We start from the raw sequence: 14908 nt of genomic DNA on the forward strand, positions 1-14908 counted from the left end.
ATTGCGTTCCCAGAACCAAGCGATCCCTCTCGGGCTCGTGCTCTGGAGGCAGAGGTCCGGGACCTGTTGACAAAAGGCGCCATCTTCCCGGTGTCCAACCCCGGCCCGGGATTTTACGCCCGTCTCTTCACGGTCCCCAAAAAGAACGGCGAGTTCAGGCCGATTCTCGACCTCTCTGCTCTAAACGAGCACATTCAAAAGTCTCCTTTCAAGATGGAGACTCCCCCCTCTATCAGACTTGCCATCCGGCCGGGGGACTGGGCCACGTCTCTCGATCTATCGGACGCTTATTTTCACATCCTGGTCCACGAGAACGTTCAACACCTCCTCCGGTTCGTCTGGTCAGGGGTGGTCTACCAGTTTCGGGCCCTCCCCTTCGGTCTGTCTCTGGCCCCCCTCATTTTCACCAAGGTCACCAGAGAACTGGCTGCCTTGGTCCGGGCGGAGGGAGTTCGCCTGAAGCTCTACCTGGACGATTGGCTGACCCTGGCGGCAACCCAGTCCCTCTGTCGGACTCACTCGCGCCTGGTCATGGACTGGACTTCAGAGTTGGGCTTTCTGATCAACCACTCCAAGTCCGACCTCCACCCGTCCCAATCTTTTGTCTATTTGGGCATGTCTTTCGACACGGTGGCCTACACGGTGGCTCCCACCTCAGCCCGTCTCGACGCCCTGACGTCACGGATTGCGCGACTCAGTGCTCGCCGCACCGTGACCCTTCGTCACCTTTGCCAACTCCTGGGTACGATGGAATCTCTTTCCCCCCTCCTTCCCCTGGGGAGGGTGTTCAAGCGTCCCCTCCAACGAGAAGTCGCTCTCCGGTCCTCGAAACCACCTGTCTACTCGCAAGTGATCACTCTGGGCCCGTGGTTTCTGGCCGCTGTCTCTCAGTGGTTAGACCCGGTGTGGCTGAGGACCCCGGTACCCATCCAGCCCCCAGCCCCCCAGGTGTTTCTTTTCACGGACGCCTCCAAGACCGGCTGGGGCGCTCACCTCGATCTTCTCGAGACCTCCGGCCTCTGGAGCCCTCAGGAGTCTCTACTCCACATCAATCTCCTCGAGATGGAGGCAGTTCGCCTCTCTCTCCTTCAGTTTGCTCCTACCCTTCGGGGAAAGTCTGTTCTCCTTCACGGGGACAACACAGTCTGCCTAGCTTACCTGAAAAACCAGGGGGGCACACACTCAACGTCCCTCTCGTTGAAGGCCGAGCAGATCTTGCTTTGGTGTTTCCAGCAGAACATCCTCCTCTCAGTACAGTTCATCCCGGGGAAACTGAACTCCCTCGCGGATCTCCTCAGTCGCCGAGATCAGATCTTGCCGACCGAGTGGACCATTTCCCACAAGGCCCTTCTTCCTCTGTGGTCCCACTGGTTCACTCCGTTAGTGGATCTCTTTGCCACCCGGTACAGCAAGCGACTCCCTCTGTACGTGAGTCCGTTTCACGACCCCATGGCCTTCGGAAAGGACGCATTCGCTCTGCCATGGTCGGGTCTCCAAGCCTACGCCTATCCCCCGACGGCTCTGGTAACCCGAGTCCTAGCCAAGTACGCTCAGGAGAGGCCCACACTGCTTTTGGTCGCGCCCTTTTGGCCCACGGCAACTTGGTTCCCCGAACTGGTCGCGCTCTCCCACGTTCCCCCGTTCGACCTCAATCTCGACTCGCTCAGTCTCCTGCAACCTCGATCGGGCATACCACACCCCGCGCCCGACTCCCTCCGCCTGACCGCCTGGCTTTTGTGCGGTCAAAACTGCGAACATTAGGACTTTCGTCACACGCTGTTTCCTTGTCTCTTGACGCTCGGCGTCCCTCTACTAACAACCTTTACTCCCTACGCTGGTCCACTTGGGTTTCCTTCGCTGCCGGAAAGAAATTTGACCCATTACAGCCTTCTCCAACCCAGCTGGCTAATTTCCTTTCCTCCCTTCATCTACAGAAAGGTTTCAAAGCTTGTACCCTCTTAGGGTACAAATCGTCGGTCACCAGTACCATCGCGGCTGCCACGGGGGTTAGGCCTCTCCATCTTATTCATTCTTCCCTCATCACCAATCTGATCGACGGAATTAAGAATCGTTCTGTGCGCAAAACAGTCACTTTTCCCAAATGGGACGTTTTCCTCGTGCTTAACGCCTTGAGGTCTCCTCCGTTCGAACCTCTGAGCTCTGCCTCCCTTCGGGACCTCACTCTCAAGACCGTTTTTCTTGTTTCGCTCGCAACTGCGCGCAGAGTCAGTGGTATCCACGCCATCAGTGGTCTCCCACACGATGTCGAGTTTGCCCCTGACCTTTCGTCCATGACTCTTTCCTTTTTGCCTGAGTTCAGAGCAAAAAACCAACTGGCTGATGTGTTTTCAGCCCCCATCGTCATTCCCTCGCTCACTCGGGACCTTGACCCTGATGATCCGGATAGGTTTTTATGTCCCGTTCGGGCCATAAAGGCCTATCTTGACCGTACTGCTTCGCATAGGGCCACTAAACGAGCCTTGTTTATCTCCCTTCTGCCTAACATGGAACGAGATATCTCCAAGCAGACGATTGCTCGCTGGTTAGTTTTTTTGATCAAACAAATTTACAAAAACGCTAACCTGACACGAACGACTCCGGTTCGTGCACATGAGATCCGGGCCATCAGTTCCTCACTCAGTTTCGTTCGGGGGGTGCCGTTGACTCAAGTCATGCACGCAGCCTACTGGAGGTCTGTGTCTACCTTCACAGACTTCTACCTCCGCACGTTCTCGGCTAGACGGGGAGACGAGACCTACGGCATCAAGAAAGCTGTTCTCTCACAATCTCTGGTCTCTCTCTAGGTGAGTGTTGTCTCTTACCATAGATATGTGGATATTTTCAAATTCTTGGTTCATTCAGACAGGGGCCAGGTCCTTAGGTGTTCACTGTGCGTGCACCTCTGCCTTCCCCCTGCTCTGCCAACCTTCGTTTGGGAGTGATAAGGCATGGGATCCCAACCTCCTCGGTGGTATTCTATGCAAAATAACATTGTGCTTGGTAAATCTAAATTAATCATGAAAATTTATATTAATTTTCTTATTTATTTATACTTACCAACACAATGTTATTCTTATTGCTCCCTCCCTCCTCCCCTCTTCACATGCCTATTCGGTTTTATAGGTGAAGTGATAAGTGGCGCGCCCGCGTTGCCTGTGCCGCATTCCAGCTGACAGCGCTTGGCGCCAAGCACTGCTGGCGCCACCTGCAAAGGGCGGTCACTCTGGGGTATAACTCTAGTTTCACTTTCGTTTTCTTTCGGTAGTTAAGGGGCTATATGCAAAATAACATTGTGTTGGTAAGTATAAATAAATAAGAAAATTAATATAAATTTTCATGATCTCACTCACAACATTGTGTGTGGGTATTACCTGTCCTGCAGATAACGTTCTCCTGGCATACAGGGTGGTGTTTACTGCTACAAATAACGTCCTTCTGGCATACACGGCCGTGTTTACTGCTACAGATAACGTCCTCCTGGCATACACGGTGGTGTTTACTGCTACAGATAACGTCCTCCTGGCATACACGGTGGTGTTGACTGCTACAGATAACGTCCTCCTGGCATACACGGTGGTGTTGACTGCTACAGATAACGTCCTTCTGGCATACACGGTGGTGTTGACTGCTACAGATAACGTCCTTCTGGCATACACGGTGGTGTTGACTGCTACAGATAACGTCCTCCTGGCATACACGGTGGTGTTGACTGCTACAGTTAACGTCCTTCTGGCATACACGGTGGTGTTGACTGCTACAGATCTGTCCAGGCTTTCACATGGACTAACTTGAGTAAGAGCACCCTGTCACTTGGAAACATACCAAAAGTCAACCGCATGGCTGCTTTCTTTGCCAAATGAGAGAACTGTCACTGCTGAATGAGAGAACTGTCACTGCTGAATGAGAGAACTGTCACTGCTGAATGAGAGAACTGTCACTGCTGAATGAGAGAACTGTCACTGCTGAATGAGAGAACTGTCACTGCTGAATGAGAGAACTGTCACTGCTGAATGAGAGAACTGCCACTGCTGAATGAGAGAACTGTCACAGCTGAATGAGAGAACTGTCACTGCTGAATGAGAGAACTGTCACAGCTGAATGAGAGAACTGTCACAGCTGAATGAGAGAACTGCCACTGCTGAATGAGAGAACTGTCACAGCTGAATGAGAGAACTGTCACTGCTGAATGAGAGAACTGTCACTGCTGAATGAGAGAACTGTCACAGCTGAATGAGAGAACTGTCACTGCTGAATGAGAGAACTGTCACTGCTGAATGAGAGAACTGTCACTGCTGAATGAGAGAACTGCCACTGCTGAATGAGAGAACTGTCACAGCTGAATGAGAGAACTGTCACTGCTGAATGAGAGAACTGCCACTGCTGAATGAGAGAACTGTCACAGCTGAATGAGAGAACTGTCACTGCTGAATGAGAGAACTGCCACTGCTGAATGAGAGAACTGCCACTGCTGAATGAGTTAAGTAGATTGACAAAGGTATCACTTACGGAATTAATTCAACAAGAAATGTCATTCTGCAAAGAACCTAGCAGCCAGGCTGCTATTTCTGTTGGCATGTGTTCAAGTTGGAGGCTTGCTCTGAATCTGGCCTGAAGAGATGTGTGGTGGTGAAGTTGCTTGGTGACAGGAGAAGGAAAGTACCTGCAGGCTGCTTCCCCAGGCTTACTCACACCAGCCCTTGTTTACTGAATCACCAACGAGAAGTCTCAGCTAAAACACAACACAAACATGCAAGTCTTTGTTGCTTGAATGTTGTTTTGTGTTGTCCGTCGCGATATAACCTTCGTGGTTGAAAACGACGTTAAACACCAAATAAAGAAAGAAAGAAAGTTTTGTTTTGTTTTTTTAATTTTTGTGTGTGGGTTTTTTGGGGGCATTTTGTTACAGACAAAAGATTTGTTTTTCTATCATTGCCAAGCTAAGCATGTGCTTTCCAAAATGTTCCTCTTGTTTGTTGTGCCTGTCCAGTTTATCTATTTGTTGTTATTGTTTCCGTTTAGTGGTTGTGTTCAAATTGTAAGGGTCAATCATGTGGTGATCAAAATCATTATAAGTGGTCTTTTTCAAAATTATTGCATTTTTATTTTGCATCAATTTGTATTGGTTACTCTCAAAACACTTTAATGCCAAAGGATATACTATTGTTGTGGATATGCTGATGTAGACTTCTTGCATTGAACTAATATCATCGCCTTTGTACCATTTGTTTTGTAGCAAGCAGTTAGGTGTAAAAGAAAACATGGCAACAAATGGAAGTCGAGCAGCATTTTATGATCCGAGAAACAAAGGGACATAAATGCTCTAAATACATACATATAAAACATGTGCAACATGAGTAAAAGAGAGTTATGCATTTTGTATACACTTGTATACAAGGTCTTAAGACCTTGACAAATCTGAGAAACTCGGAGCGAGTAAATTGACAGAGGTTATCAAAAGAAAATCAGAAAAATCAAGGTCTTTACAAAGGGGGAAGTCTTCCATCTGGCCAATGGGGGGTCTGGAAAGGGGGAAGTCTTCCATCTGGCCAATGGGGGGGTCTGGAAAGGGGGAAGTCTTCCATCTGGCCAATGGGGGGTTTGGAAAGGGGGAAGTCTTCCATCTGGCCAATGGGGGGGGGGGGGGGGTCTGGAAAGGGGGGAGTCTTCCATTCTGGCCAATGGGGGGTCTAGAAAGGGGGAAGTCTTCCATCTGGCCAATGGGGAGTATAGAAAGGGGGAAGTCTTCCATCTGGCCAATGGGGGGTCTAGAAAGGGGGAAGTCTTCCATCTGGCCAATGGGGGGTTTGGAAAGGGGGAAGTCTTCCATCTGGCCAATGGGGGGTTTGGAAAGGGGGAAGTCTTCCATCTGGCCAATGGGGGGTTTGGAAAGGGGGAAGTCTTCCATCTGGCCAATGGGGGGGTCTGGAAAGGGGGAAGTCTTCCATCTGGCCAATGGGGGGTTTGGAAAGGGGGAAGTCTTCCATCTGGCCAATGGGGGGTCTGGAAAGGGGGAAGTCTTCCATCTGGCCAATGGGGGGTCTAGAAAGGGGGAAGTCTTCCATCTGGCCAATGGGGGGTCTAGAAAGGGGGAAGTTTTCCATCTGGCCAATGGGGGGTCTGGAAAGGGGGAAGTCTTCCATCTGGCCAATGGGGGGTCTGGAAAGGGGGAAGTCTTCCATCTGGCCAATGGGGGGTCTGGAAAGGGGGGTTCAACTTTACTAGTTGTTCATGGCATTAAAAATGACCTCTTTGACTGGCTGTATGATAATGCTTAAGTTAAGTTTACACATCATCAAATCAAATGTTTATGCTTACTTATTATGTGCAATTTTCTTCATCATTTTAAAATGTTCTGAAGCTGCCTTTTTCTGAAAGTATATCAAAATAAACAAATGCATTTCCAAAAGTCTTGAAGTGATTTTAGAATGAGTGTGAGAGAGAAGTGTGTGTGTGTGTGTGCATACATGTGTGTGCGTGCCTATGACTTGTGTGTGTATGTACCTAACAAATATTTGTAGAAAGGGTTGTCAAGTCTATCATTGTCCTGGTCTTGAGCAAATCACGCCCTTGTTTTTTGTTAAACTTATTTATTTTTGTGTCTTTTTCTCAGGATGATTTTTGTATGTTTTATTGAAATTACAGCTCTTCTTTCTTGAAAGGTTTACATTATTGAGAGGCAAATAACAGAACACATCCAACACTGAAAACAGACATTTTCACCTCTTACAATTCTTTTTTTTACCATCACAGGGACAATTCAATTTTTTAACCAGAAATGTTTGGTGTTTTACCATTTTTTAAATCTGAAAGACGAGAAAAGAAATGTTCAAGCAGTCAGTGCTGCAAGTTTGTGTTTTTGATGACATTTTTGCTTAGAAAACATAACTGAACAAGTGCACTGGTATGTTTTATTTGACAAAGCACAATAACCAAGTGACCTGTTCGTGATAAAGCCAGGCTCTGCCCTCATTGCTTTGACTGGCTCGTAAAAGGGTCAGTGCCATCACAGCATCAGATTCACACAGTCTATATCAAATATTTACATGTATGACAGTTTTTTCCCTGCCACTTGGGCAGCTTTTCAGGGATGCATGCTTGGTATTTTCGTGTTTCTATAACCCACCGAACTCTGACATGGATTACAGGATCTTTACTGTGCCTATTTGACCTTGTTCTTGCATGTACGCATGAAGGGGAGAAGGCACAAGCAGATCTGAACATAAGTTGACCTGCAAGATCGGTAAATTCTCTCGGAAAAATGTCTGCCCATAACCCATCAAACGCGACTGGGATGCGAACACTCAGCCTGCCACACAGGAGGCTGACATCTTAACCACGAGGCAAATATGGGGCGGGGATGTAGCTCAGTCGGTAGCGCGCTGGATTTGTATCCAGTTGGCCGCTGTCAGCGTGAGTTCGTCCCCACGTTCGGCGAGAGATTTATTTCTCAGAGTCAACTTTGTGTGCAGACTCTCCTCGGTGTCCGAACACCCCCGTGTGTACACGCAAGCACAAGATCAAGTGCGCACGAAAAAGATCCTGTAATCCATGTCAGAGTTCGGTGGGTTATAGAAACACGAAAATACCCAGCATGCTTCCTCCGAAAGCGGCGTATGGCTGCCTATATGGCGGGGTAAAAACGGTCATACACGTAAAAGCCGTGGGAGTTTCTGCCCATGAACGAACAAACAAACTAGGCAAATGCGCATGTCAGGTGTGTGTATGTGTGTTTGAGTGTGTGTGGGTGGTGGTCTTTAAAGGGGGGGGGGGGGGGTTCCACTGTACCACCATCAGCTCTCCAATCAGAAACACACAGCACTGCTATTGCACTTTCTTGGGCTCTCCCCAAAACACAAAGACGGCTAAGCATGACACAGTCAAGAGAAGCAGCAGGGCGACTGTAGGAGTCAACATGTACAACACGGCCAGCATGCCGATCCAGCTGAGATGGAAGAGGAAGACGAGGGTTGCACCTGTGCCCGGTGGCCCAGTGAGGAGAGAGTCAAGATGTGACGTGAACAGAGTGGGAGTGCCCGGCGTGAAGGGTTGTAGGGATGTGAAGTCAGCTTCCTCCAGCGTCTTGTGCAGTGTCCTGAAACAGTGAAGAGAAGTGTTGTAGACAATGATGTATAGCAGTCACTCACCCAATCTTCCTGAAAAAAGGTAAAAATAGTGTCATAACAGCTAGCATACATGATCTAGTTGAACCTGCCCTGGCGACCACCTCTCCATTACGACCACCTCTCCATAACGACCACCTCTCCATGGCGACCACCTCTCCATGGCGACCACCTCTCCATAACGACCACCTCTCCATAACGACCACCTGTCTATTAGTATTACCACCCCCTAAAGGTTCCTTGTGGAAGGGTTTTTCCAATATATTTCACTTTTCCATAGCATCCACCTACTATGAGAGGGAGGGGGGGGGGTTAACGTCCTCACAGGTAACTAACATATTAGGTATATGTATGTGATGATATGCTAAAGAGCGACCAGCTGTCTATATGGACCACTTTTAATCGGTCCTTCGGGTAGTCATTATCGACAGGTATGATGTTTGGTGCCAGCATTCAGCAAACGCTCAAAGTTACTTCGAAATGCTGAAAATGTTGCCATCATTTCAGCAGAGCAGCCAAACTTTTTCATGATTGGGGAAAGGTGACCTTAAAGCCTTAAACTTCTGAATACCGCCTTTGATTTTGTTGCCACGTCGGCAAAGTTGCAGAAATAATAAACCACAGCTAAATATCCATGTATATAATATCTACAAGAAAATGAAAAACAGAAAAAAACAAAATCATCATCACTTGTTACAAACATGAAGATCTGAAGATAATTATGCAAAGAAAGAAAGCACATTGTATGCATGATCCTCTAAAAATGGCTTAAAGTGTGATGGCCAAAGTAAAAGGGATAAAGAAACAACAACAACATAGTTATGTAAACTTCTGTGGTAATGAAGAACAGCAAAAAAGAAGAGCTAACCTGCAAGTACAGTCGTAGAGATGATTGCTACCACAGAGAATGGGATAAACGTAGATGGTTATGTTTTGTGATAGAGAAGCACATGGAAGAAGAATTTGCCAGGATTTGCCAATATAAGCTAAATACTTGAGTGCGAACCCTTAATGCCAAATATTGTATATATATATATTTCACAATATTTAAATTGAATAAGAAGAATTCGAAGGCAACCTGCAGGTACAGTAGTAAAGGTGTCCGAGTCGCTGCAGCTGCCTGGCCAGCTCCACCTGGTGGTTGTCCATCAGCTGGTCGTTGATGACCACCACCGCCGCCTTGCCCGCACCCAGCGTCTCCAGCACACTACCTGCTCCTGTGGGAACAACAACACTGCTTCAACACTGCCTGCCCCTGTGGCAACAACAACACTGCCCTCTCCTGTGGGAACAACAACACTGCTTCAACACTGCCTGCTCCTGTGGCAACAACAACACTGCTTCAACACTGCCTGCAGGGCCGGACTACCGGGGGGGTTATGGGGGTTGCGCAACCCCCCCCCTAGCCTAAACATGTACCTTACTTATTTAAATTTTTTTTTATTATTGCTTATTTTATGCCGTTTCATGCAAGGAGCGACCATTTTCCTATCTCAGAATATGACCTACCCGTCAGCTTCAGGGGGCTTCGCCCCCTGACCCCCACAACGAGGAGGGGGGGGTTGGTTCTAGGGTTTCCGGACCCCCCCAGCCAAAAAATAAAAATATTGAATGAGGTATGCATTTCTTTATTTTACATTGAGTTTCAATTTTTGGGGTATTAATCAGTGACAAAATCTGCTGCCTGAAACTGGTAATGATCATCCTCAGAATGCACCAGATTGCACCATTTTGCATCCTTTTTTTCAAAATTTTCCGGGGGGGCATGCCCCCGGACCCCCCTAGCAAGCTAGGCGCTTCGCGCCGTCGGCTCGGCGCTTCGCGCCTTCACACCCATATCTTCACAATATACTTTTGAAAAAAACCAGTCATAAAATGAACTGATCCGCCCCTGCCGCCAGGGTGGACATCCCCCTGGGCCACCACTGGCAACCCCCCCCCTCCTCTTCGCCTAGTCCGGCCCTGCCCTGCTCCTGTGGCAACAACAACACTGCTTCAACACTGCCTGCTCCTGTGGCAACAACAACACTGCTTCAACACTGCCTGCTCCTGTGGCAACAACAACACTGCCCTCTCCTGTGGGAACAACAACACTGCTTCAACACTGCCTGCTCCTGTGGCAACAACAACACTGCTTCAACACTGCCTGCTCCTGTGGCAACAACAACACTGCCCTCTCCTGTGGCAACAACAACACTGCTTCAACACTGCCTGCCCCTGTGGCAACAACAACACTGCCCTCTCCTGTGGGAACAACAACACTGCTTCAACACTGCCTGCTCCTGTGGCAACAACAACACTGCTTCAACACTGCCTGCTCCTGTGGCAACAACAACACTGCTTCAACACTGCCTGCCCCTGTGGCAACAACAACACTGCCCTCTCCTGTGGCAACAACAACACTGCTTCAACACTGCCTGCTCCTGTGGCAACAACAACACTGCTTCAACACTGCCCTCTCCTGTGGCAACAACTACACTGTTTTACGCCCACACGGCAAAGCCATTAGGGGCATATTCCCGGGTTTTACCCTGACTTTAGATGAGACACCCTGAGTTGTATGCATGTTTAGGTGTAACCAGCCACCTGCAGTTATGGCAGAATGACAGGTCTTTTACATGCCACTTTGGTGACAAGGGGATGGGATATGGATACCGTCTCTGAGTCTGCACATACAGTTGACCCGTGTCCGTCCCGGCCTGGGTTCGAACCCATGACCCTAGGATCACAAGTGCAGCGCTCTACTACCTTAGCTATCCGGGCCCCCCACTGCTTCAACAGACTGCAGTAGCCCTTCACTCGACTGTTCACAAGTATTAATCCCGGCTCTCGCAGTAACCAATCCTTTCCTTAACTCTTAGTTTGGGGGTTTCAGGGCATATTTTACAGTGCTGTTGGTGCCTACTTGCCGAGTGGCTATCTGGGGTCATATTCTAAATGAAATATAGAAAGTTATATATCAAATGAAAGGAAAATGAATAAGCTTTTCATATTTGCAAAGATAATTGTGCTATCTTTAAAGTTAAAAAAGGTTATGGGGGTGACAACATGATTTTTGTTGAAATTTGTTCGCCCATTTTTTGGAACATGTGACAAACACAAAGAAGAAATTTTTGTTTATTTTAGATATGCTGCTAACTAGTCTGTTTTGGCATTCATGTTACATAACATAGCAAAGTTTTATTGAGTTTTGCTGATAAACAAAAAAGTTATTGTCACCTGAATACCCCCACCCAAATTTCAAAGTTGGACATTTCATGACATACGCATGCCTAAGGCGAAACAAAAAAAATAGTCTGTTTACAGTATCCCGACCGACCCTATTTTTTCGCGCGACCCTAGATTTTTTTTTGGCATTTCCCATTTGGGGGGAAAAAAAAAAAAGTCTTTGTTTTTGGGCAAAATAACTTAAAAATATGTTTTTTGGGAGGAAAAAAAAAAAAAAAGGTCTTCGTTTTTTGGCAAAATAATTTGAAAATATGTTTTTGTGAAAAAAAAAGAAAAAAAAAAGGGCTGAACTACCGACCCTATTTTTTGGGCCTATGTTACCGTTAACAGACTATTTTCTTTTTGTGCCTAATAATGCATTCCTATAACTAACTTATAACAAAAACCCAGCTTGTTTCTGTCATAAAGTGTGTCTAACATATGAGTTTATCCACTGTCCGACCCATCCAATGTAAAATAACCAATTTTTTTTCGATAATTAGATAATTGGTCAGTGGAAAACAAGCTTACGATGGGTAAGGGAGCGAACTGGTAAGAGTTAAGGAAACTGGTCAAAGCAAGTGATTATATTATAATAATGCAGGAAAAATCTGTCAAACAAAATATTTACAGGTAGGTATGACTGCATGGCAATTTCATTTTAAAATACGTTTATTTTGCAGTCCTCAAGTCATGAGATCCAGTTTATATGACAAGCATCTGTGCTTTAACAATGAAGCTGACAGTTGTAGTGTGAGTATAAGGGAAACCTCTGTTTTAAGACTCTGTTCACAGATTCCCTCTACATTAAGACCTCATTATATTTAGTCAAGTTTTGACTAAATATTTTAACATCGAGGGGGAATCGAAACGAGGGTCGTGGTGTATGTGCGTGTGTCTGTCTGTCTGTGTGTGTGTGTAGAGCGATTCAGACTAAACTACTGGACCGATCTTTATGAAATTTGACATGAAAGTTCCTGGGTATGAAATCCCCGAACGTTTTTTTCATTTTTTTGATAAATGTCTTTGATGACGTCATATCCGGCTTTTCGTGAAAGTTGAGGCGGCACTGTCACGCCCTCATTTTTCAACCAAATTGGTTGAAATTTTGGTCAAGTAATCTTCGACGAAGCCCGGACTTCGGTATTGCATTTCAGTGTGGTGGCTTAAAAATTAATTAATGACTTTGGTCATTAAAAATCTGAAAATTGTAAAAAAAAATAAAAATTTATAAAACGATCCAAATTTACGTTTATCTTATTCTCCATCATTTGCTGATTCCAAAAACATATAAATATGTTATATTTGGATTAAAATCAAGCTCTGAAAATTAAATATATAAAAATTATTATCAATTTTTTTTTTTCGAAATCAAAACACTTTCATCTTATTCCTTGTCGGTTCCTGATTCAAAAAACATATAGATATGATATGTTTGGATTAAAAACACGCTCAGAAAGTTAAAACGAAGAGAGGTACAGAAAAGCGTGCTATCCTTCTCAGCGCAACGAATACCCCGCTCTTCTTGTCAATTCCACGGGCACTGCCTTTGCCACGGGCGGTGGAGTGACGATGCTACGAGTATACGGTCTTGCTGCGTTGCGTTGCGTTCAGTTTCATTCTGTGAGTTCGACAGCTACTTGACTAAATATTGTATTTTCGCCTTACGCGACTTGTTTTTCAGACTTTTATTCAATAGTGTCAATACTTTTTACCAAGTAATAACAAGATCTACAAGTGATAATTATGTGAAACCACGCAGTCTTCTGCTACCTGATAAAACAAGAAGCACTGAAATGAACAAATGACTGCGTGCTTCTTGTTTTATCAGGTAGCAGAAGACTGCGAGGTTTCACATAATTATCACTTGTAGATCTTGTTATTACTTGGTAAAAAGTATTGACACTATTGAATAAAAGTCTGAAAAATGAGGTCTTAATGTAGAGGGAATCTGTGAACAGAGTCTTAAAACAGAGGTTTCCCTTATACTCACACTACAACTGTCAGCTTCATTGTTAAAGCACAGATGCTTGTCATATAAACTGGATCTGAGGTGTCAGGAAAGTGTTTGTGCATAACTCCAACTTACTGTTGTTGTAGGTACAGTTTGTTTGTTTGCTTAACGCCCAGTCCTGTAGGTACAGTTTGTTTGTTTGCTTAACGCCCAGTCCTGTAGGTACAGTTTGTTTGTTTGCTTAACGCCCAGTCCTGTAGGTACGTGAGTACTGGAACCCCCTGTTAAGACCGACCCCCCCAAAATAAAACTTCCTCCTTTTAAAGACCTTGTTTTTTTTCACATTTTCTGTTGATAACTCCTGTAAACTTGGCTCCTGTTTAAGACTCCCTCCTTTTTTAAGACCTGACTTTCTCAGATATTTGGAGGTATTAATGGGGGGTTCCACTGTATTTATAGCGCTTTCGTCCCGCTTTCGTCCCTTTATTTCTCAAATCTGTGTCAATAAAGTTACCTCTTCATTTGGTGTTGAAATAGATAATATACCTGCATGACAGATGACCAGGTTAGCAGCTTTGATGTCATCAGCAATGGAGTCTTTGAACCTGTAGAAGTGTACTGCTGGACTGTGGTCACTCAGCTCTGTGGCTTCTGGTTCAAACTGACCACGTCCTATTTGCAGCAATAACTGTGTGTACCCAAGCTGTCGTAACGCCTGCAATCAGAATGCAACAAAGGTCAGTTCACCTCGCTGGCAAAAAGCTATCATGACAAAAATGGCATGGCTGTGATTCTTCATCTCTGCACACATACACACATGCACGCACACATGCATGCACGCACGCGCTCACACACACACACACACACACACACAACCCACACACACACACACTGTGTTGTGCATGCATGGCTATCAGACCCTGGCAAAAGTCAGAGTGTTTGTTTTTACAGTCAGCGACAAACAGTAAGACAGGGAAGCCCCCAAACCACACCCACACACACCGTACACACACACGCACACATCAGATCGCAATATGATGAAACACTCGTCAAAACGAATTAGTCAAAACCAATCAAGTATCAAACATCTAAATCGCAAATCTATCGACCTTTACCTTGCAAACATCTGAGGATGTTGCAGACTGAATAAGCTGGTCAAATTCTGTTGTACCAACTGTTACAAAGGCACATTTGCCTGTCATTTTTGCTCTCGCGCAGGTTCATGCAGCGGCCACATCTGATCGTCTGCTACGGTAAGACCGCAGCAAATACTGTCAACGCAAATGCCCATTATTTCAAAGACTTCAACAAAAATTCTCCATGGAAATTTTGTGTTTGCCATTTTCTTTTCTTTTTTTATCATATAGTATTTTTCATAGGCTGACATTTTTGTTTCGCCGGGACAAAATAAAGACATAAACATCAATCTAAAGGGACCGGTCTGTTTTTCGATTTTGTCGGGGAAATAAAATAGAAAGCAGCAGAGAGGGCTTTGCTTTGTCTTTTTAAAAAGAACAAACATGTAGATGTACATGAAACAGAAAGAATCAATTCAAAGTGCATTTCTGGCAGACAAAATAACCACCAACACAACCTAATTCTTTTCAACAGTTAATAGAGAAATCGT

General features: G+C 45.7%; 1 protein-coding gene across 1 annotated transcript; it reads right to left on the minus strand.

Annotated features, from left to right (window-relative positions):
* Positions 1-6894: 6894 nt before the first annotated feature.
* On the minus strand, positions 6895-14534 carry LOC138950953 (UDP-N-acetylglucosamine transferase subunit ALG13-like). Its single transcript, XM_070322669.1, has 4 exons — positions 14397-14534; positions 13828-13996; positions 9199-9337; positions 6895-8092 (listed from the first exon to the last, which is right to left on the minus strand). The coding sequence occupies exons 1-4, from the start codon at positions 14481-14483 to the stop codon at positions 7822-7824; spliced, it is 666 nt and encodes a 221-aa protein (XP_070178770.1). The 5' UTR covers positions 14484-14534; the 3' UTR covers positions 6895-7821.
* Positions 14535-14908: the final 374 nt, after the last annotated feature.

This window comes from Littorina saxatilis, linkage group LG16, assembly GCF_037325665.1.
Source record: "Littorina saxatilis isolate snail1 linkage group LG16, US_GU_Lsax_2.0, whole genome shotgun sequence".
Classification (NCBI taxonomy): Eukaryota; Metazoa; Mollusca; class Gastropoda; order Littorinimorpha; family Littorinidae; genus Littorina; species Littorina saxatilis.